Source organism: Podarcis vaucheri (assembly GCF_965113315.1).
Source record: "Podarcis vaucheri genome assembly, chromosome: 8".
In the NCBI taxonomy this organism is placed as follows: Eukaryota; Metazoa; Chordata; class Lepidosauria; order Squamata; family Lacertidae; genus Podarcis; species Podarcis vaucheri.
In genome coordinates this window covers 87,206,061-87,227,893 of record NC_138766.1, presented here as the reverse complement: position 1 = coordinate 87,227,893, position 21,833 = coordinate 87,206,061, and the positions used below count along the sequence as shown (strand labels likewise).

Below are 21,833 nucleotides of genomic sequence, written 5' to 3'. Positions count from 1 at the left end.
ATCTGAAGGCAGCCCTGTTTAGGGAAGTTTTTAATGTTTGATGTTTTATCGCTTTATTATTATTAATATTATTCTGTTGGGAGCCACCCAAAGTGGCTGGTGAAACCCAGCCAGATGGACAGGGTATAAATTATTATTATTATTATTATTATTATTATTATTATTATTATTATTATTATTATTATTATTATTTTATCCAAGGATGGGTAGATGAGAACCAAAGAGGGAGTGATATAGTTAAAGACAGGCCAGAGTTGAGACGAGGCTGCAGGAATCTGATGTCACTATTCATAAAGGCATGTTGCACAGACTGTGAAATGCAACTTACATAGAACCAAGCAGGTTAGTATTGGTTCCTCAAGCCACATAAACCTGACTGGACTAAAGACTTGTGGTTCCAGCTCTGTCGCTGCAGCATAGCTAAGATCCAGGGTGGAAATGCTCTCAGGTTCAGAACTGATGTGATGGCCCAGGATGTATGTCCAACGCTCAAGTCTTCATTCCTATTTCTTTGCTTAGGGAGAACCAGGTCTCGATGGTTTCCCCGGAAAGCCTGGTGTGGATGGGAAGCAGGTATGTGGACAATTCAAAGTGGTACAAAACCATTTTCTAGAATTAGTTGTGAATTTAGAGAAGAACTTGCATCCTGAAATCATCCGCTCACCCCCCAAAATGTAGCCCCCCTGCTCTATTTTCTGTCTGCATCACAGTGCAATCCTGTAAATGTTTACACTTATCCCAACTAAATAAATAACAGACCAGATATCTGTTTCTAGATATGTATTTGAAAACCCTCCACCCTTGTTTCTATTTGTGCACATATTTTTCACGTCTCCAAATATATCCTCTCTCTCTCTCCCCCCCCCAATTTAAGTTTGTTTTATATTTCAGTTTCTCTGTTTGTTAGCTCTTCTTCATTGCAGGCTAGCCTCAATTATAACATGGAGTAGTCCCTTATTTTTACAAAATATTGGAAAGTATATGCTACCATAATTATATGCTCTATCCTTCTGTGTAACCTCTTCGTCACCTTTAGGACTCAGTTATACAGCTGCAAATATAACATTTTAAGTGTGTTTTATGTGCATTATGCAAATGGGACACTAGATGGCAAGGTTTAGTAAGTAGGGAGTGGAAGGAATGAGATAGGTTTTAGGTTATGTTATGTTTTTAATAGGTCATGCTATATTCTGGATTATGTTATGTTTTATAGATTATGTCTAAATAGGATGAGAGTTCAGAGATACGTGCAAATGTATATGTGAACCCGGTCTTTGGGTGGGTGTTTGATTTTCGTTGTTGTGTATACTGTGTATATACGGACAATGACAATAAATTTATCTAAATCTAAATGGCGATGGTGAGCTTATGGCAAATTCATTATGTATATCCCCCCCCCAAAAAAAAATTTCATAAACAAAAAACAAGAAAAAAATTACAGCGTGCCTAGATTCTACATTTGTGTCAGAACTGGATCCTGTCCATTTCTAACCATAACCAATAATTCTCTCCAGAAGCAGCTGGCATGGGGGGTCGGTGGCAAAAAGTACCCTCCCAACAGTGGCTTTGCTGCCAATTACCTGGATTGTGTGGGGATGGTTGCGTGGCAAGTTCCCAACCCACCCCCCCCCGGTAGAAATAATGACACATGACACAATTATTAAAGTTAATGGGCTAAAAAAAGGCCGCAACTTTATTGGTTACAGGTGATGAGCGGTTTTGGCTTAGGCATTGGACCTAATTGACTATACCTGACTCCAGCACATCTGCTTGAAGTCCAGGAAGGGTTAACCACCAGTCGGGGGAGTCCTGCTGATACACATCAACTAGGAGCTCCCCCAGGGTCACCGATCAGGAACGTGCCTTAGACCCTAACCTTCCTAGGCTTCGGACAGGGCCATGCCCCCCAGAATCCTTTAACGGACTACCCTTCAATGTGCGGGGCAGGTGATGGCGCTACCTCCCCTCTTTCCATCTACAGAACTATTCCAATGCCTAACCGCCAATACCCTGAAAGTTGTGACAATTTGCTACGAGGTAGGTGAAAACCAAGTGGCAGGTGCCAATTTGCCAAGTGGAAAAATTCCTACCAGGCCCCTCAATGGCAACCAACCGAGGTCCATAGCAAGGTCAAGGAACAAAAACCTTATAGGGCGGGGGGGACGGGACCGGAGCAGCTGGTGAGCACACAAAGAGGGAGATCCCCAGCTGTGTCCTGCCTTTAAGGGGCAGGCCACACCCCCGGAACGACCCAATTGGCCGGCCAGGAGGTGACGCAGCCGGGAATCCCCCAACCGTGCAGGGGCTGGCCTCCCACCCCCTGAGCACGTGGAGGGGCCGTGAAGCCCGCAACCCTACCTCGTCCCTAAGGCAAACGGTGGCTTTGCCAGCAAGGTTAGAGCACACTTGGGTGGAGTCCGTCTGACACCTGGCATTGCCACTCCCTTGCTGCCCCATCACATTTTCCAGGCAAATGGCAAGGATACTGCCTTTGGAAGGATGGCTCTCTGCCCCTGCTCAACATTCCAGCTCAGGGGTCAGCAAACTTTTTCAGCAAGGGACTGGCCCTCTGTCCCTCAAACCTTGTGGGGGGCCGGACTATATATTTATTTTATTTTTTTGGTGGGGGGAGAACGAATTCCTATGTCCCACAAATAACCCAGAGATGCATTTTAAATAAAAGCACACATTCTACTCATGTAAAAATACACTGATTCCTGGACCGTCCGTGGGCCAGATTTAGAAGGCTATTGGGCCAGATCTGGCCCCCGGGCCTTAGTTTGCCTACCCATGTGCCAGCTGCTCCATGATGTCTGTTTATCTTCCTTTTCCTTAAACTCCATTGATGCATCTTTCTCCAGCACTGTATTTCAAGTTCTTTCCTCCTCCTTTTTTTTCATATCCTTCATATGTTGCATTCATACAGAGCTATGCTTGCCATGTGTGTGTGTGTGTGTGTGTGTGTGTGTGTGTGTGTTGTAAATTAGGTTCATTTTCCAATGGTAAACTGTCAACTTGTGTTTCATATCCTTTCCCCTCTTAATTTCTGCCTTAGGTCTTTCATGGCACATCGTATTGTTCTCCAAATATTTAAAATGTGTGTATTTACTCCATTTGATCAATACCTTTATATTACAGTAGAGCTGCTGCCCTATAGTTACCTGGCGCGAAGTTCCATTATGTTTCCTGGGACTTACTTCTGCATGAACATGTGTATTATTGTGGCTGTGCGTTAGCTTAAAGTGATTCATGGTTCAGTGGATCCCAGATTCAATCCCTGGAATCACAAATTCACTAAAAACTTTGGCTTGGAACACATGCCAGTGTGGTGTAGTGGTTAAGAGCGGTAGAATCGTAATCTGGTGAACGGGGTTCGCTTCCCCGCTCCTCAACATGCAGCTGCTGGGTGACCTCTTCTGAAGTCACACTCTTCTGAAGTCTCTCAGCCCCACTCACCTCACAGAGTGTTTGTTGTGGTAGAGGAAGGGAAAGGAGAATGTTAGCCACTTTGAGACTCCTTCGGGTAGTGATAAAGTGGGATATCAAATCCAAACTCTTCTTCTTCTTCTTCTTCATGCATCCGAATACCTTTTGAGTGTTGCCTCATTCGATTTCAGGGCATCCAAGGGAGTCCAGGCCAACCTGGTCTCATGGGACCCAGAGGAGAGAAGGTGAGGTGCTGTCTGTGTAAATCTTGCCTCTGAGATGTGCTTGCTTACATATCACATTCCTGTGACGTAATGTAGGACAAACTCAGAACTCCTGTCTTCAAGATGGATTTCACAATATTCCCAGTGTTATAATCCTGATGCAGCCCTGGTCATACCCAATTCCTACTCACTTTCCCTGTCCCATGTAAATCAGTTGGCCAGGTTGTACAAGGCTCTGCTGTTTACATGCCAACTTACATTATGCTCAAGAAATGTCAGGAACTGGCGTGACAGCCTCACAGGCTGCAGAATGGCACATCAGAATTTTGATGATATATCAGATGCTCCCCCTCTCCATTTCCTATTTTCAAATCTAACAGAAAGAAAGAAGAAAGGAAAAGGTAACAATAATAGTAATCGTAATAAATAACAATAATATTTACTGAATTTATATACCTGGGGGTCTCAGGGCAGTTCACAGAATAAAATCAAGATATAAAACCACAAAATATACGTCTTATACGTGGGGGCGTCTTATATGGTAAAAAGAAAAATACGGTAATTAATGCAGAATAGGAGGATGTGTAAACTGCCCTACAATCAAATCAGAGCAAACGCTCGATGAAGATCAAACAAAGCTTTGCCAGTGTCTTAACTTTGTAAACTTAACTGGATTGTCCCCACCCCCCTCATTTGCTTTCTCATCTAGGGTGAAATAGGACCTCCAGGGAAGCCTGGCTCAGTGGTAAGAGCTGCTAACATTTGATCTATGTTTTGTGGCAGTTGACAAAACAAGTTCTTGTGAATGGGTGCTCAGGATCTCGAGAAAGGCTAATATATGTTGGGCATTAATGCCTGAGCAGATCTTAGAAATGCTTTCTCATAGAATACTTGGTGAACGATTTTCCTGAAGTTGAAATGTAAAGGACATGCCATACTGAAGAATTTTGTGGAAAGAGGCATGAAATCCTTGCCCGCTGTGAAATTTTCAGATTGGATGGTGGAAGGAAATACAGTGGGCCCTTGGGGAGTGAGGTAATTTTTGCAGTACTCTGTTGACTTACATTCCAATGATCTTAGTGCAGCAGAGTTTTTACACTTTTTGTTGCCTGCTTGGCTGCATAACTCCATCCAGCTAGATCTCGGGGGGGGGGGGGGTTGCAGAGCTCAGCTAAGTTTCCCCACCTGTGGGATAGAGAGTAGGGCAGAAACCCAGACTCCTCTCCCTTGTGCTACATATTTATCTTCTTCTGTTTCAGGTGCAGATGGAAGGTCTGAAAGGAGAGCAGGTAAGGTCTTTCTAAATATTTTTGCACTGTCAATAAAATCATAATAACCAGAAATCCCAATTTTCAAGCATGATTGTGCTGACTAAGTTAGTATGATAAAGTCAACCCAAACCGCAGAACCAATAAATCTGGGCTCAGTGGTTCAGAACCCTTTCCACTCTGAATAAACTTTATTTTGAATCATAGGAGATACCGGCAAGTTGTTTATCTTCCCCCTAATAGCTTTTATCCAAGGGTTGCAGTCATCCAGCCCACACAGTTGTTGCTAGTTCACAAAAACTCCGAAATGAAATTGCTTTGTCTGTTTTCATTACCCGAGGAGAGCAGAGAGTGGAGGAGGAGACACTCTTCAGTGAGGTTTGCTGTCGATGCACTGGAGTCGGTTTCAATTGTTGCTACAAAGTTTATATTCTTCTGTTCCCTCTTTTTTTGACCTACAGCGGTTCAGAGCCAGCAAAGCAAATAAAGGTGTACTCTGAAAAATAGTATAGTGGGTGAAATCTTTGGCAGGTTTACCTGGAAGTAAGACCCTTCTAAGGGAGGCAGGTGGCGCTGTGGTCTAAACCACTGAGCCCCTTGGGCTTGCCGATCAGAAGGTTGGTGGTTCGAATCCCCGTGGCGGGGTGAGCTCCCGTTGCTTGACCCCAGCTCCTACCAACCTAGCAGTTCGAAAGGACGTCAAAGTGCAAGTAGATAAATAGGTACTGCTCTGGCGGGAAGGTAAACGCTGCACTGCTCTGGTTTCATCAGAAGCGGCTTAGTCATGCTGGCCACATGACCCAGAAAAACTGTCTGCGGACAAACGTTGGCTCCCTCGGCCAGTAAAGCAAGATGAGCGCCACAACCCCAGAGTCGTTCACAACTGGACTTAACTGACAGGGGTCCTTTACCTTTACCTTTAAGACCCTTCTAGGATCAGATTGTATGTTATGATGATGATGATGATGATAATGATAATAATAATAATAATAATAATAATAATAATAATAATAATAATAATAATAGCATCAACAATATATTTATACCCCACCCATCTCTGGGCAGCTTTAAACAAAATATTAAAATACAGTAACACATCATACATTAAAAGCTTCCCTAAACACCTTCAAATGTGAGAGAAACAAATGCTGGTCCACCATTCCTTAGCAACTTTTCCGAAACGTGACCAATTTAAATTATGGAGAGTCACCCCTTTGTTTAAACAAACAACTACTTTCCAGCATACAAATCTCTTAGTACGGCTTTAGCACAGGAATGAGGAAACTGTGGTCCTCCACTTGTGGTCAGGCTCCAATTCTCATCAGCCCCAGTCATCACAGCCAATGGTCAGGGATGATGGAGCTGCCATTCAGAGGTAGGGGTGGGCCACTATGCTAGCTTCCTGTGGCAAGTGGGTCACTGCTGCTTTCCAGGAGGTAGAGGGAAAGGAGGAGGTGTCTGGAAGGTTGGCATAGGCTAAATGCACCACCAGCAGGACTTCCGGCGTGGCGCCATCGGCAATGGCGGACTCCCTCTGAACCGGAGGGACCAGCTCCGCGTGAAACGGGTCTTTTCCGCTGTGGCGAAGCGGGGACCCTTTCAGAAATCACAGGCGGATGAAGCCTGTGGCCGTGGGACTCGGCAGGCACCTTTAGCGCCCCCCAACCCGCAAAGGAACCCACTAACGGGCTCTGAAGCGAAGAGGGGGAAGTGGCGTGGTGCTGTGAGTCAACTGCTATTTCTGTGGAGCGAAGCCGCACAGCCGTTGCTGGAGAGCGCTGCCTTTTTCCTGGGAAAATTTGGCATCTAAAGTATCACCCGTGAGTACTCAAACATTGAACAATTGGACTTCAAATAAGAACTGGCGATTAGAAAGGAATTGGACTTAAAAATCTACCTTAATTAGGCACTGAAATGGGAAGGTCTAAACAGGAAGTCAGCCTTCCGTTTCCTTGTAGTCAGAAGAAAGCAAAGACAACGTAAACTTGAGCTTTGAAAATTACTTTTAAAGGATTGGTTTTTCACCATTTAAAATCGTTGAACCCCCCTTCGGTAGCAGGAGAAGAAGGGGGATCTTTTTTGGACTGTTTAAACCTACAGAAGTGAGTTTAAAGTAAAGTAACTTTCCACCGTCCCGACCCTGGAGCGGGGTGTCAGAATTGACGTTTTGAAGCTCATTGACCAGAGACAAATGTTTTTTGACAGATAGTTAAAAGAAGAGTAACATTGTGATTCCATTGTTTCTTTTCGCATTTTAAAGGAACTAATATCGACAAAATATCTAAAAAGAAGAAATTTTGTTGCTATTGTCCGTAAAAGAAAGAACCAGAAGTCCCCCCCTAGAGGGGAACTGTGAAATTGTAACCAATTCTAGGGAGCTTGCAGCTGCCACAGATTACAACCGTGGGAAAAGGACTTGTGACCTTGCAGAACAATGTTATCAGAAGCACTGTTGGGTGCTTTCTCTAAAATAAATGCCCTATTGGACCAGCTGAGTCAGAAGACGGATTTGATGACTAATGCGGCCAGAACATTTGAACAGGTAGTGGGAAATTATATGGAGCCCACCCAGGAACTTAAACAGGAGTGTGTCCTGATGTGCTGGTCCTGGGGGGGGGGGGAAAAGGTACTAATACCGTAGCCAAAGTTCAGTCCAGAGTCACTAGCAGGGTAGACGATCACTAGATGAGACGCGAGGTCCGAAACAGGGAGCCGGGCGGGGAAGCAGGAACGCTGGTAGGGCAGCAGCAGGAAGCCAGGCGGGTAACAGGAACACTGGTAGAGCAGAAGCAGGGAGCCAGGCGGGGAACAGGAACACTGGTGGAGCAGAAGCAGGGAGCCAGGCGGGGAACAGGCACACTGGGAGTGCAGATCTAGGTCTGGGTAAAGCAGGTACTCCACAAAGACGTTGCTCCCGCAACCTGGGACCGGGCTGCCTGACCTTTATCTTCTTATAAGGCCGGGGGCGGTCCCGGCCCCCAGGAGCCCCGCCTCTCCTGGCCTTAAGGCGAGCACTCCTCCTGGGAGAGACCAGTTCCCTTCGCCTCTCTGCCCTAAGCCTCTGCAGTTCAGGAGAGGCCAAAGGGTTACTGGGCCCCGGGGGAGGCTCACCTGTAGCCACTGAGTCCTCCAGCACCTCTGGAGCCAGAATGGTCTCACCTGGTGTCTGCCCCTGAGGATCTGGCACATGTGCAGGCTCCTCAGCATCTAGGCCTTGCCCCAGTTCAGCCGGCCCTGGAGGTGGGGACTCCTGTGCCGGCTGGGATTCCTCCGGTTCACTCTCAGACTCGGAATCCCAGGCCATCACACCTGACAGAGCAGATGATAGAAGAGGATGTTGCAGAATCTTGGGCGCCAGAGATGGAGGGACTTTTGGCCCAGCAGGAAAATGAGCCTGTAGGCTCTGTCAGTGTGTTTGCACCACAACAACCTCCCCATCGCTTAGTCCCTCCCCTTCTCCTTCCTGGTAAGCAAATGCCACCTACCTGTCAGGAAGGCAGCACAACAGCTCTGCCCCATCTAGTGAACCAATTATTCCATGCACCATCACAAGCAGCTGAGATGGAAGGAACGGAAAGTCTTCATGTTTGCTCAGCCTCGGGTTTTGGCAAATCTCCAAAGGCAGATAATCTGTTCCTATGGAACAGCTTCCAAAACACTGAAATGCATGTTTACATCAAGTAGACTTCACATGTAGATTTAAACTCATAAATTGATAAGAGGATTGATAAAGGAAAAGGAGTACAGGAGAGGATGCAAAGGGGGGCGAGGAGATACATCTTGTACATATCTATCTGTATCCAGTGTGGTGTAGTGGTTAAGAGCGGTAGACTAGTAATCTGGTGAACCAGGTTTGATTCCCTGCTCCTCCACATGCAGCTGCTGGGTGACTTTGGGCTAGTCACATTTCTTTGAAGTCTCTCAGCCTCACTCACCTCACAGAGTGTTTGTTGTGGGGGAGGAAGGGAAAGGAGACTGTTAGCCGCTTCGAGACTCCTTCGGGTAGTGATAAAGCGGGATATCAAATCCAAACTCCTCCTCCTCTTCTTCTTCTTCAGGTAGGTAGCCGTGTTGGTCTGAGGCAGTTGAAATATATATAAAAATTAAAAAATAATGTCCAGTAGCACCTTAGAGACAAACTAAGTATGTTCTTGTTATTATTATTATTATTATTTTTTATAGCTATCTGTAGTTTGGCATTTTTATAACTTTTTGCAATAAGTTTTTAAATGTAGGCAGCTGTCCACAGTTGAGCTTCCTCAATTCCCTTGCTCAGATCAATACGATACACTGCTGAAGGAATTCATTTTAGATGCAACATAAAGTAATTTTTTAACCTTCTAATTTTGATTTGTTTACAGGGAGCTCCTGGTCCACGGGGTTCAATAGGCCCTCCTGGAACTCCAGGTATCCCAGTAAGTAACTTGCAACCTTCCCACTCTGAGTTGCTCATTTGTTTGTATTTTTAAATGTCTTGTGCAGTGATGGATTATGCTGAGTCCTGAATATGCTCAGGTCTGGTTTGTTGGTTTGATTCTCAAACTAGGGTGTGAGAGGTCTTTGGTCCAAACCATGGACAAGCCCTGGATAAGATGGCGATATCGTTAATGTGAGATGTTTGTTGACCCTGAAGCATGGTTCTTGCTTCAGATGCAAAGATCCGAAGTTCCAGACAAGCCCATGCAACCAATACAAATAATGCCACTGTATTCTGCTCTGGTCAGACCTCACCTGGAGTACTGTGTCCAGTTCTGGGCACCACAGTTCAAGAAGGACACTGACAAACTGGAACGTGTCCAGAGGAGGGCAACCAAAATGGTCAAAGGCCTGGAAACGATGCCTTATGAGGAACGGCTAAGGGAGCTGGGCATGTTTAGCCTGGAGAAGAGGAGGTGAAGGGGTGATATGATAGCCATGTTAAAATATATAAAAGGATGTCACATAGAGGAGGGAGAAAGGTTGTTTTCTGCTGCTCCGGAGAAGCGGACACGGAGCAATGGATCCAAACTACAAGAAAGAAGATTCCACCTAAACATTAGGAAGAACTTCCAGACAGTAAGAGCTGTTCGACAGTGGAATTTGCTGCCAAGGAGTGTGGTGGAGTCTCCTACTTTGGAGGTCTTTAAGCAGAGGCTTGACAACCATATGTCAGGAGTGCTCTGATGGTGTTTCCTGCTTGGCAGGGGGTTGGACTCGATGGCCCTTGTGGTCTCTTCCAACTCTATGATTCTATGATTCTATGTTTCTATGACTCCAGGAGCATGGATATTGTACTTAAATTTCAAAGGAAGATAAGTTCCTTTGATTTTCAGCCCACTTGGAATGCATGCTTCAGAACTCTAACCTGAGATTCAGTGCAGGGAAAATATCTGCATCTGCACAGAGGCAGTTTCCCTTGCCTTCAGGGACAGAGGACAACAGACAAAGCTAAATATATGAACCAGAATAACCAAGCCATGTTCCAAAATTGTGACACCAGTTCCCGAGATACCTTGCAGATCACTAACATAGCAGTAAACACTAACACCAGTAAAAGGAGGTGGAAGGGAATGGAAAACACAAGAAGTCCCAACAGTGGAGGAATGGCAGATGAAGATGATGGTCTTTTGGGAGCTAGCTGACCTGACCGGAAGAGTCCGTGACCAGAAAGAGGAGGAGTACCAGGAAGAACGGATGAAATTTAAAGAATATTTAATTAAATATGTTAAGATAATTTAAATAGCAATACTTGCAAATACCAGATTGGCTTAGGATTTAGACATGTGGTTTTATATAATAATATGTTTAATGTTTATATGGAAAGTAAGAAAGAAGTTAATTGACTAAGTAAATTTTATGAGAAATTAGTTTTGGAAAACTGTTACAATGATATACAGTGAAATTCAGCCAGGGGGATTTGAGGAAGTCACCTAACAAATGTTAATAATAGTGGAATAATTACAGTTAGGATTTATGTGTGTTTGTTTGTTTACAAATTTGGAAAATCAATTTTAAAAAACTGAATAAAAAGGAGGTGGAAGGGGAGCACAATGAGCACATGTTGAATGTGGAAACTGGTAATTTGCTGATGCATTTTTCCCCTCTTCAATTTGATCACTTTGTTTAAATATTTTGTTTTTGCTGTTTGTAGGGCCCTCCAGGACCAGAAGGCAAACCAGGACTTGCCGGCTTACAAGGTCAAAGGGTGGGCAATGCTTCTACTTATGCATGCTCCAACTTGTTAGCACGGGGGAAATGCCTAAATTGTTTGTTAGTGTTTCATTACTGTCAATAATTCTCACTGCCCTCCCTATTTCTATTCGCCCAAAAAGGGGTGGAAAGTGTGGGGGAATCAGTTATACACATGTTGTTATGTAGACTGTTGTAATCAAAAGTCCAATCTTGATGGAGAGCAAAGTCCCATTTTGAGCATTAAAGCCTTTGTTTCTGTCTGTGCAGAGAAGGTGACCAGGATGAACAAGCGTTCCTTATAAGGAACAGCTGAGGGAGTTGAGCCTATATGAAGGGCTCCCAGTGTTATTTAATTCATGATTCCTGTTTACTTAGCTTTTACTTAGCTTAGATTTTGGAAATGTTTCAGTGGACGTGGATGCAAACTGGCAGGAGCATGGAAGAGCCTGAAATGAGTGGGGGGAAGGATCTTGCAAAAGAGAAAGCTTTGCTGATCTAAGATGTGGGCTTGAAAAGGAAATGTCTGCATCCATAAAGGGAATGAGTTTTCCTTTGATTCTCTTCTTTTATTGACAGCTATTAGGAAGCAGAACTTACCGCATTCAACAAATGAGCACACAGTTCTGTGATTTAGATGTCATTCCCATTAATGGCAGCTCTTCTCACAAGATTTACAGTCTTAAGTCATTAAAGGGCAGCATTCCATCAATGGGCCTCTGACATAACAGAATTCACTTGTCTTAAGAGCCCCCTATGACTGATTTTGCCATTAAGTGTAATGTCTTCTGATCTGTGTATTATCCAACACACTGTCAGAAGAGGAATTTCCATTGAAAGATGAGACATGTGGGAGCCAGCTTCTGTTTTAAATGTCATCAACTGTGAACAATGCTCAGCAATGCTCAGCAATGCTCAGCACTGTTGTAACCAGGTACATCAATGGTACCTGCATCTAGACCTAGTTGCTTGAGCACATTTATGGCACTGCGACATCACACACTGGGCTTGCTGCTGGGGACTCATCACAGCCCATCACTGATGCCTATCCTGGGCCCTTACGAAACCAAATGTTTCCCAAACTTCATTCCTATTGGGAAACTGAGTTTGAGAGGCACCATTTACAACCCCCAGAATGCCCCTAATGTAATGCTGCCCCTGGGCATTGTGGGGAATTTAAATGGTGTTCCACCCAAATGGTCCTTTCACTAAGTCCTATCACTTTCATTTCCAACTAAGAACCTCACTGAAGCTGCCACTTTAATTGCCCACAGTTCTCAAAGGTGATGCCGCATCAGGGCATTGTGGGAAGTTTCAATAGTGGATTGTTGCTGCCCACTACTGTTGAGTAATCCCATTAGGAAGGCAGAGTTACCACCACAGAGCAATTTCCTGATGGCCCCCTCAAACCTACAGCTGGCCTTCCTTGAGTGAGAAGCTGGAAGAGGTGAAAGCTACAATCTGGAGTGCAGCAGGGAGGAAAACATTGCTATATTTACCACCCAAATAGAGAAGACATATGACGTGGGGAGCCACCTGCAATTATGGAAGTCCCCTGTGTACGGGAAAATCTGAGCTTCTACATGGCAGAGACTGTCATGGTTGGAGGCAGCGATTCTTCTAAATACTGGCTGATGGAAATCAAAGGAGGGGAGAGGGCTCGGGTCCTACTTATGGGTTCCCCACAGGCATCTGGGTGGCCACTTTGAGAACCAGGATACTGAACTGATCCAACAGGCTCTTCTCGCATTCTTATGAATAGAATCATTATCCCCACTTCACACAATTGTCCTCTGACTCATGGAGAGCAAGAATGTCAACAAGGGTAGCAGAGCTGGCAGTCTAATTCCCATCTCCCCAGCGTGATTATTCCAATGCACATCAGAACACCTAATTGGGGCTCTGGAGAATATAGCACTTGCACTGATTTTTTTTACATGGAAATTTTCATTTCTTGTAGCAATTATCAGGGCCTGGTATAATGTTGGTTCTTTCCAAAGATTCATTCCTAGTATAATGGAAGTTTGTCAGCGCACTCATCTGTCAGATATTAGTGGGAGTCATCTACCTGTTGCATCAACCCTGAGCTTTGCGCTTTGGGAATAAAACTTGGCAGAACAGTCCATCTGGTCCTGGCTGTCAATCTTCAGTATTTTCTTCGTGAAGCATTCACTCTCAGAGACCTGGACATTCAAGGATGGCAATTTTCCTATTTAAATAGGAGGAACTGGCCTGTTTACAGAATGGCCCTTTGTTAGGGATCATCAGGTTCAGAATAACCCAGCTCTCCTTGCTCCTTACTCAATCACAATAGCAAAATAGGAAGCTTATCCATTTAGCTCAATATTGTCAACAGCGACCAGCAGCTCTCCAGTTCTTGAGATGGGCCTCTTCCAGTCCTAATTGGAGATGCTGAGGATCAAAGCTGAGAACTTTTGCAGGCAAAAGTGCTGTGGATCTGAGACACAGCCTTCCCCATTACTGTTTGCTAACCTACAGTACTGTGCGGTCAATGGACTAGGCTAGACCCACAAATGTTCCCCCGGGACCTTCCCAAAGCCCGGGAAGCTTCTGTCTGGCTTAAGGAGGGAGGCACAATGCTCATGCATGACATCAGGACATCAGAAATCATATACATGATGTTGGCCCCCCTCACCAATCACCTTCGCAGGGTGGTGCCTCTGGTCCTAACTGTTCCCCTATGAAAAATTTCACTGTGCGTCATTGCTAACCTTCTGCAGCTAAAGTAGATGGATTTAGACACACATGCAGACATAGCCTTAGGGCGCAGACATGTGTCCAAAATCACCCAGGTACAGTCTTACCCAGAAGCCACTTTTCTCTGTTTTCACAGTGAGGGCACAAGTAAGCACATAGCAAGATGGTGACCCTGATAATGGATGACTTTAGGGGACTTACTCCAGATTCTTAGAACTGTCAAAACACTATCTGATTCAGTCCAAGTTTCTGCCATCTGGTTAAGAGTTTTCCTATGTGGAATTAATCTTTGGGAGAATACAACAGTTTGGGCCTCCCCTATATTCATAGCGTCACATAATTTATACATACCAAGCTGGACCAAAAATTTTAATTAGTGTTCCTAACTCTCTGGGATCTAAATGTAAATTCACTTTTCTCCTGGCACGATTCCATCCTGCTTCAATAATGGGAATTGTATGAGGTTACCAAAAAGGAAATAATTTAATGAACCCCAAGATAATAAATCCTCATTTAGAAATGAGATGAGACCATCCCTCATAGATTTTGAATCTATACCTGAATGATAAAGCGATTTATTTATTTTATCCCCTTTGCTGCTTCCCTCTTCCAAAGCAAAAGGATAGCAGGTAAAATGGCTTGTGAAGAGAGCGGTGCAAAATTCCTTTTCAGAAGGAATATATAATTATTTCCCAAGTTGACGCTGCTCATTTGGAAAGGTAAGCTGTGCAAAATTGCCTCAGACACAAATCCAGCAAAAGAGCACAGATGGGGACGCTCCATGGGCTTGCCAGAAAGTTATTTTCTGATCATCTAATTCCCCCAAACTGGCAATTAGATTTTGCGATGGCTGAAACATAAATCTTGAGGAATGAGCTGCTGTGAATGCACTCCCTCGGTGAGCTTTCATTAGCTGCCTTGTTCCATTAGCCGCAAGAAAACACAGAAGAACATCTCTTGGACCCAGGGCTGGATTAACTGCTAAAGGCAGAAAATTCTGAAGTGCAGCGCTGGTTTACTGTATCCAAGGCTCCAAGCACGTCATTTTGCTATCACAGAAGGACTTCTGTTTCCTCTCCTTCACCCACATGCTTCCCTATTATTATTAGTATTAGTATTAACAATAATTTATTTATACCCCACCCATCTGGCTGGGTTTCCCCAGCCACTCAGAGTGGCTTCCAACAAAATATTAAAATACAATAGTCTATTAAACATTAAAAGCTTCCCTAAACAGGGCTGCCTTCAGATGTCTTCTAAAAGTCTGGTAGTTGTTTTTTCCTTTGACATCTGGAGGGAGGGTGTTCCACAGGGTGGGTGCCACTACCGAGAAGGCCTTCTGTCTGGTTCCCTGTAACCTCACTTCTTGCAATGAGGGAACCACCAGAAGGCCCTTGGAACTGGACCTCAGTGTCTGGGCAGAACGCTGGGGTTGGAGACGCTCCTTCAGGTATATTGGACCGAGGCCATTTAGGGCTTTAAATGTCAGCACCAACACTTTGAATTGTGCTTGGAAATGTGCTCTGGAGGGTTCCCCATCTTGAGGATGCATGGGGGGGGGCTGGATAAGGCAGGGACAGGAAAAGAAGCTTCCTTGTGCGCCCAGAAGTCTCCACGTATCCTCATCCCCTTCATCCTTCCCATGATGCTTACTGACTTTTGACAGGGGGCAGGGTACTTAAAATATTTCCTAACCTGCCAAGGGTATAAAATTCATTGAACAATTCTTTTTTTTAATAAATGTTTATTAGGGATTTTCCATTTTCAAAAGCCAAAAAAAAAAAAAGAAAAAGAAAAATTAAAAACACATACAATTTGAAATCCTTATTTTCTATAACGTCTTTCCCTGACTTCCCCACACCTCCCCTTCTTATATTCCCATTCAAAATTGTAAATTCAGCAAGTTCTTATCCCCAGTTTTTAACCTTTTTATCATTTTAAAGAAAAAAACCAATTTTACCTTATAAACCTCAAAACATATACCTCAGTGCTCGTTCTTAAATCCTTTTTTCTAAAGTCGACCCAAATTCCTTTCCACGAATTCTCCACTTTTCATACTGATATCAAAACAGAATAAAAGAAAAAGACAGATTATATTTATACACCCTTTGGATCCCCAAACTCCACCCCATCCCCTTTCCCAGTTTCAATCCCCAACAAATGTCCATCAGTCTTAATCTACTATCAGCCTGGAGATCTCACATCCGAGGCCCTTAATTGTCTCTCAGTTCCTCTCTGCCGGATTTTTTGATAGTCCTTAATATTAGTCACCAAATCTCAGAGATGCTCTAATCCAATGGGGACAATGCTTCCTCCAGCCAGACCACCATACTTAAAAGTGGAGCCCAAATCTTGTTTCTTACTCCTTTCAAATCCAAATGTCCCCAAAGCTCCAGCTTTCACCTTGATCAAGTTTATAATCCTTGGATCTTCAGATCTCCACATATAGAGATCTTTCCATTCTTCAGTCTCCAATTTGGACCAGGTTTTCATCATCCAATTCTTATTTTCCTTTGAAGCCATCATGTCAGGACTCTGGCTCTCCTTTGTTATCTGCAACACAACATCTCCTCCTTCCCTTTCCTCAGAAGCAACATATGTCTCTTTCTCCACACTCTCAAAGTTCTCAACTTTCTCCTCTTGTCCAGCTGCATGAACTTCCTGGATCAAATCCTTATCAAATTCAATGCACTTGTTTACTGTTAAGTCCAGAGTTGCAACGTTGGTAGCCAAAACATCAATTTGTCCTTGTAACTTTCCCAAGAGAAAGAAAATTCTGTCCAATTTAGCTTGAGTTTTCCGTCCTTCAGCCATTCTTGTAATGTCCCAAAACCCCATCTAGAGGGATTTTGGTTACTTAGTATTCCATCCAGTTCAAATCCAAAAATCAAGTTAGTTTGTATCAGTTCTTCCTTGTTTTCAACAAAATATAACCAAATTGTAACAAATATATCCAGCAGAGACAGAAAACAAAGATCGCTTTTTCCGTCTTGACAGCTAGTTTGACAGCTGTCAAGCTCTGCAATATCTCTCCAACAGGCTTTCTCGCGGATCACTCCCGGGTCCGGGGGGGGTGACACTTCAGCTTCAAAAATTAACTCTTATCCTCCAGTAAAAATTACTTAAACTGCCAAATCGTGGAATTAATATCTTTTGCCCAATAAGAAGAAAAAGTTCCTCTCGACCTTAGTTAGTTAGTCCTTGCTTTAGATTATTTATAAGACGGGGAGACTGACTTCCTGTTTGCGCCTTCCCCGATCGTGCCTAATTCAACAAAAAAAATTCCTTTAAAAGTCCAATTTTCGTACTACTCACGGGTTACTGCTTTAGAGTCCAATTGTTCACAAGAAGAAGTCAGCGCCCTCCGACCATGGCATGCGGCTTCACTCCGTAGGAGAAGCAGTTGACTCACAGCACCGCGCCACTCATCCCGTCCCCCGTTCCGAAGCCTTTAAAAAGGCTCCTTCACGGGTCGGGGGGCGCAAATGGTGCCTGCTGAGTCACCAGGTTCACAGGCTTCCCCGCCTGTGATTTTTAAGGGTCCCCGCGTCGCCGCAGCAGCAAGACCTGATCCTACGGAGCCGATTCCTTCGGAGCTCAGAGGGAATCCGCCATTAGTCGATCGCGCTAACCCGGAAGTCGAACAATTCAACACTCTAATGAGAGAGAGAAGCAAAATCCCTGCAACCAATAAAATAGAGTAAGCAGCAGCAAAATCGGCAACTAATCGACTTTTGGAAGAACTGTTTTAATCGCCCCATATGAAAGTAAACATAGGTAATTATGGGATGTCTTTGAAAACTTCATGGCAACAGTCGTAAAGGGCCTGTTGATGTTTTTGTGTCATGAATGAGGACATTTTGTTAGATTCACATTTTGATGTGAGTATTTTGTGAAAGTAGACTCAGTTGTGATTCTTGAACTGGTCTTTGACCATAATAATAAATTTGTTGTTGTTGTTTAGTTGTTTAGTCATGTCCAGCTCTTCGTGACCCCATGGACCAGAGCACACCAGGCATTCCTGTCTTCCACTGCCTCCTGCAGTTTGGTCAAACTCATGCTAGTAGCTTTGCAAACACTGTCCAACCATCTCGTCCTCTGTCGTCCCCTTCTCCTTGTGCCCTCCATCTTTCCCAGCACCAGGGTCTTTTCCAGGGAGTCTTCTCTTCTCATGAGGTGGCCAAAGTATTGGAGCCTCAGCTTCAGGATCTGTCCTTCCAGTGAGCACTCAGGGCTGATTTCCTGAAGAATGGATAGGTTTGATCTTCTTGCAGTCCATGGGACTCTCAAGAGTCTCCTCCAGCACCATAATTCAAAAGCATCAATTCTTCAGTGATCAGCCTTCTTTATGGTCCAGCTCTCACTTCCATACATATTATTGATGTGAGCGTACCTGATTCAAACTTCCTGAACTGAATGTACAGAAACAGCTATCCTTCATAATTCAGACGTGTCCAAATTTTGCAATGTAGTTCGGCATCTGGTTGGCCGGTTTGAGAACAGGATGTTGGTCTAGATGGGACATCAGCTCAATTTTGGCAGGCTCCTTTTGCGTTCTGTAAATGTCTGGTTGATGGTCTGAGTTTAACAAAGAGTAAAACTATAATTGCCAGGAAAGGTAAATCGCAATTGTTTCAAAAACAACATATATTTCTGACTGTCAGGTTGCCTCCTGTTTATTTAAAAGCTACATTCACAGGCTCCGAGTAGCACGACATAATTGCCAGCTTTGTCTATCTTGCTCTCAGGCAGGATGTCATTTTGTACTGTGTTACATCTACAGGTATAATTTTTCCTGGGGAGTCTCTTCAGTTGCATTCTAGAAAGAGATCGTTTATATAATCTGGCAGATCTATGTATCTTTATTATTATTTGTTAAGCTCTCCCCAGGATTGGGATTTGTGATAGAGAGCTATTGTTGCTGCCTGCTTTTCGAGGGCAATCAGATGTTCTGTTCAGGGCATTCTCTTGTTCTTCCCAAAAATGCACAGAAGGTTAAGAAATTAAAAGCATAAAAAGAGCCTGCTGAATTAGGTCAATTGGCCCATCTAGCTCAGCATAGAATCATAGAGTTGGAAGGGACCCTGAGAAACATCGAGTTCAACCCCCTGTAATACAGGAATATGCAGCTGTCCCAAACAAGGAATTGAACTTGCAATTTGGCATTATCAGCACCACACCTTAACCCAGTGATTCTCAACCTGTAGGTCCCCAGATGTTGTTGGACTACAACTCCCATCATCCCTGAGCTCTGGCCTTGCTAGCTAGGGGTGATGGGAGTTGTAGTTCAACAACATTTGGGGACCCACAGGTTGAGAAAGGCTGCCCTAACCAAATGAGCTAGCATCATCCTGTTCTCACACTGCCCAACCACATTCCTTTAGGAAGCCCCCAGGTACGACATGAGCTCAACAGCCATCTTGCCTGATGTGATTCCCAGCAACTGGAAGTCCCAGAATACCAGCTCTGACCGTGGAAGTAGAACATAGCTACAGTATCTGCTGATAGCCTTGTCCTCCGTGAAAAGAGAAAGGTTCAGCAAGAAGAAGGTGTAGACTGGTGACAATCAAAGTCTGCTCCAGAGGGTCCTCTTAGACTTCTGCTTTGTTTATGGGACAGAAATTCCCTACCCTTTCCCCCGTGTAGCCCACACCATGGAAATTCAAAATATGTGCCAGTGCAGATTGTGAGAGTCCATGAGAAAAGGAAAGGGAAGTCCCATAGCGATAGCAGGACTCCCCGTTTTAAATGCTTGCAATTTAAAACACAAGTATTTTGTGTGTGGACTTTTGGTGCATTCTTTCCAAAGTCCCACAGAACCTGGACAGAAATGGCCTTTGACTGAGCACCAACGAGGCTGAAACAGGATGGAAACAGCTGCTCGGCCTGTCTCTGTGTTATAGATTATGTGTGTGTTCAGTGCCCGATTTTGTAGTCATTTTAACGTTGCCATTTTTGAAGTTGGTGTAATTTTTGTGTGAATCACCTCGGGGACCATCGTGGGGGCAAATGGGCTCTGTCAGAGTGGCATACTATCTATGGTATCTGTCTGTTTGTCTGTCTGTCCATCTGTCTCATGAACCTCATGAACACAAGATATCTTAGTACCATAGAAACTGAAAACAGAACAAGTCCATGCTTTTCTCTGTCTCCCTGAGACAGAGTAATCAAACCAAGAACTGGGCTGGTGTGTCATCTCTTGATGTGGTTAGTAACTTTTTTAAAATTCTGTTTCATTTTCAGGGTAAGAAGGGTGATGTTGGTGTTCCAGGAGTTGATGGATTGCCTGGACCTCCGGTAACTAAATGGCATAAATTATACACTTATTTTCAAAAGACCTGACTTTTCATTTAGCGTTCAAGGAGAGCCAGCAAACCCATGCTCTCAGGAGTTACATTTATAATATATATCTTATAGCTAGCCTTGCTATGCTAGTTATTGGGGCAGAAAATGCTGATAAAGCGTTCAATTTAGCGTTCACCCATTCTAGCTTGCAATTTGCTGTTAATTCAGAGTGCCCAGAACTCAAAGCCAAGGCATGGTAACTGGAAAGCTCCTTTGTTTTCCCTCTTTGCAAGCCAGCATTGGAGTATGAAAGGTATACTGACCTTTTCCTACCCCATGCTTTCCCTAGTCTATGCACATCTCCCTTTCCCCAAAACATTCAATGAAATTTCAATGGAAGCCAGACCATCTAACGTGAAAATGAAATAAATTTGTAGTTGGAAAGGCGTGCATCACTGAGGTCCATTAATAAGCGATTCGACCTGGTGCTGCCTCTCAAATGTACTTTCCCCTTCAAGCTTGCTCCTACTTGCCATGTAATATTATGTAGAAGCACCATAAAGACAAGTTCCCACTTAGTGGCGATGTTAGTGTGTTGCCATAGCAACAACCAAGCATCCTCTGGCAGCTTAAAGATGAAGGCTGGACTCATAAGAGTACTTACCTGGAAGCAAGGCCCATGAACTGTGATTCCTGCAGGAGGTTCGACCAGAGAAAAATTTGGGTCCCTGTCCAACTCTACAATTCTATGGTTCCACGATGTTTTGAACTCAGTGGGTCTTACTTCTGATTAGCCTCCCAGAAGATTGTACTTTAGCATGTAGGTGGTGCCATAAGGTTTCATAAGCCAGAGAATGTGATGAAGTGAACTTTCTGGACCATAAGAGTTTATGCTGCCATAAAAGCATAATCTTTAAGGTTCCTCAAGACTCTTTACTGTTTTTCCTGTAAGGAGAGTTCATCAAAATAAGAATAAAAAACAAAAGGAGTGGGGAAAGCTTACAATTCATGATGTAGAAAAATGCTTGAACATTGTTTGTGCATGTTGTTTGTGTTTAAATATGTATATATGATGATGATTTGATTCAGGTCAAAGCGCTGGAAAGCAACAAAAATGAAAACAAAAGATTTTCAGCACGAGGCGAAGAAATCAGAAACTTCTACCCTTCCATTAAGTCACAAATTTAAACAAATGGCTCCTTGCCTTTTTGCCGAAACTTGCTCTGCTCTCCAGAGGGAACTGCTATGTAGAAATACAGCCATGTTCCACATACTGATAGCCTCTGGGCACTTCTGGGCACTCTTGTTTTGTTTTTTTGTTTAGTAGAGAAAGCTATTTATTTTCAGAAATAATGTTGGCCCACGGCTCATGAGGCCACCTCGCTTAATAATCTGGGACTTGGCTCAGTTGTGGTATTGTGAAGCAAACACTTAAGATGATTAAAAAGGTAAAGGAGTCAGCTGCACTGGGCTGTTGTTGTGTAATGGCCGAGTATTTAGCATTTTGCTGTAATTTTCCAGCTATTATATTAGTGTCCAAGGCCAGTTTTGAGCAGACAATAGCTATTGTGTTTGCCGTGGTTTCCCATTAGCATAAGCATCCAAGGACCTCATGAATTTAGCACTGTTGCTTCAGTTCAAATTCCCTTGTGAGTGTGTGTGTGTGTGTGCGCGCGCGCGCGCGCGCGCGTGTGTGTGTGTGTGTGTGTGTAAAGGAAGATTTGCATTTTAGGCCAACATGCTT

General features: G+C 44.0%; 1 protein-coding gene across 1 annotated transcript in view; it reads left to right on the top strand.

Moving 5' to 3' along the window:
- The window catches only part of COL22A1 (collagen type XXII alpha 1 chain), a 188,294-nt gene that overhangs the window by 106,833 nt on the left and 59,628 nt on the right, over positions 1 to 21,833 (top strand). Inside the window, exons 18-24 of the mRNA XM_082235454.1 lie at positions 520 to 573; positions 3,618 to 3,671; positions 4,360 to 4,395; positions 4,910 to 4,939; positions 9,280 to 9,333; positions 11,049 to 11,102; positions 20,048 to 20,101. Coding sequence (XP_082091580.1) covers positions 520 to 573; positions 3,618 to 3,671; positions 4,360 to 4,395; positions 4,910 to 4,939; positions 9,280 to 9,333; positions 11,049 to 11,102; positions 20,048 to 20,101 — 336 coding nt within the window. The remainder of the gene's footprint in view (positions 1 to 519; positions 574 to 3,617; positions 3,672 to 4,359; positions 4,396 to 4,909; positions 4,940 to 9,279; positions 9,334 to 11,048; positions 11,103 to 20,047; positions 20,102 to 21,833) is intronic.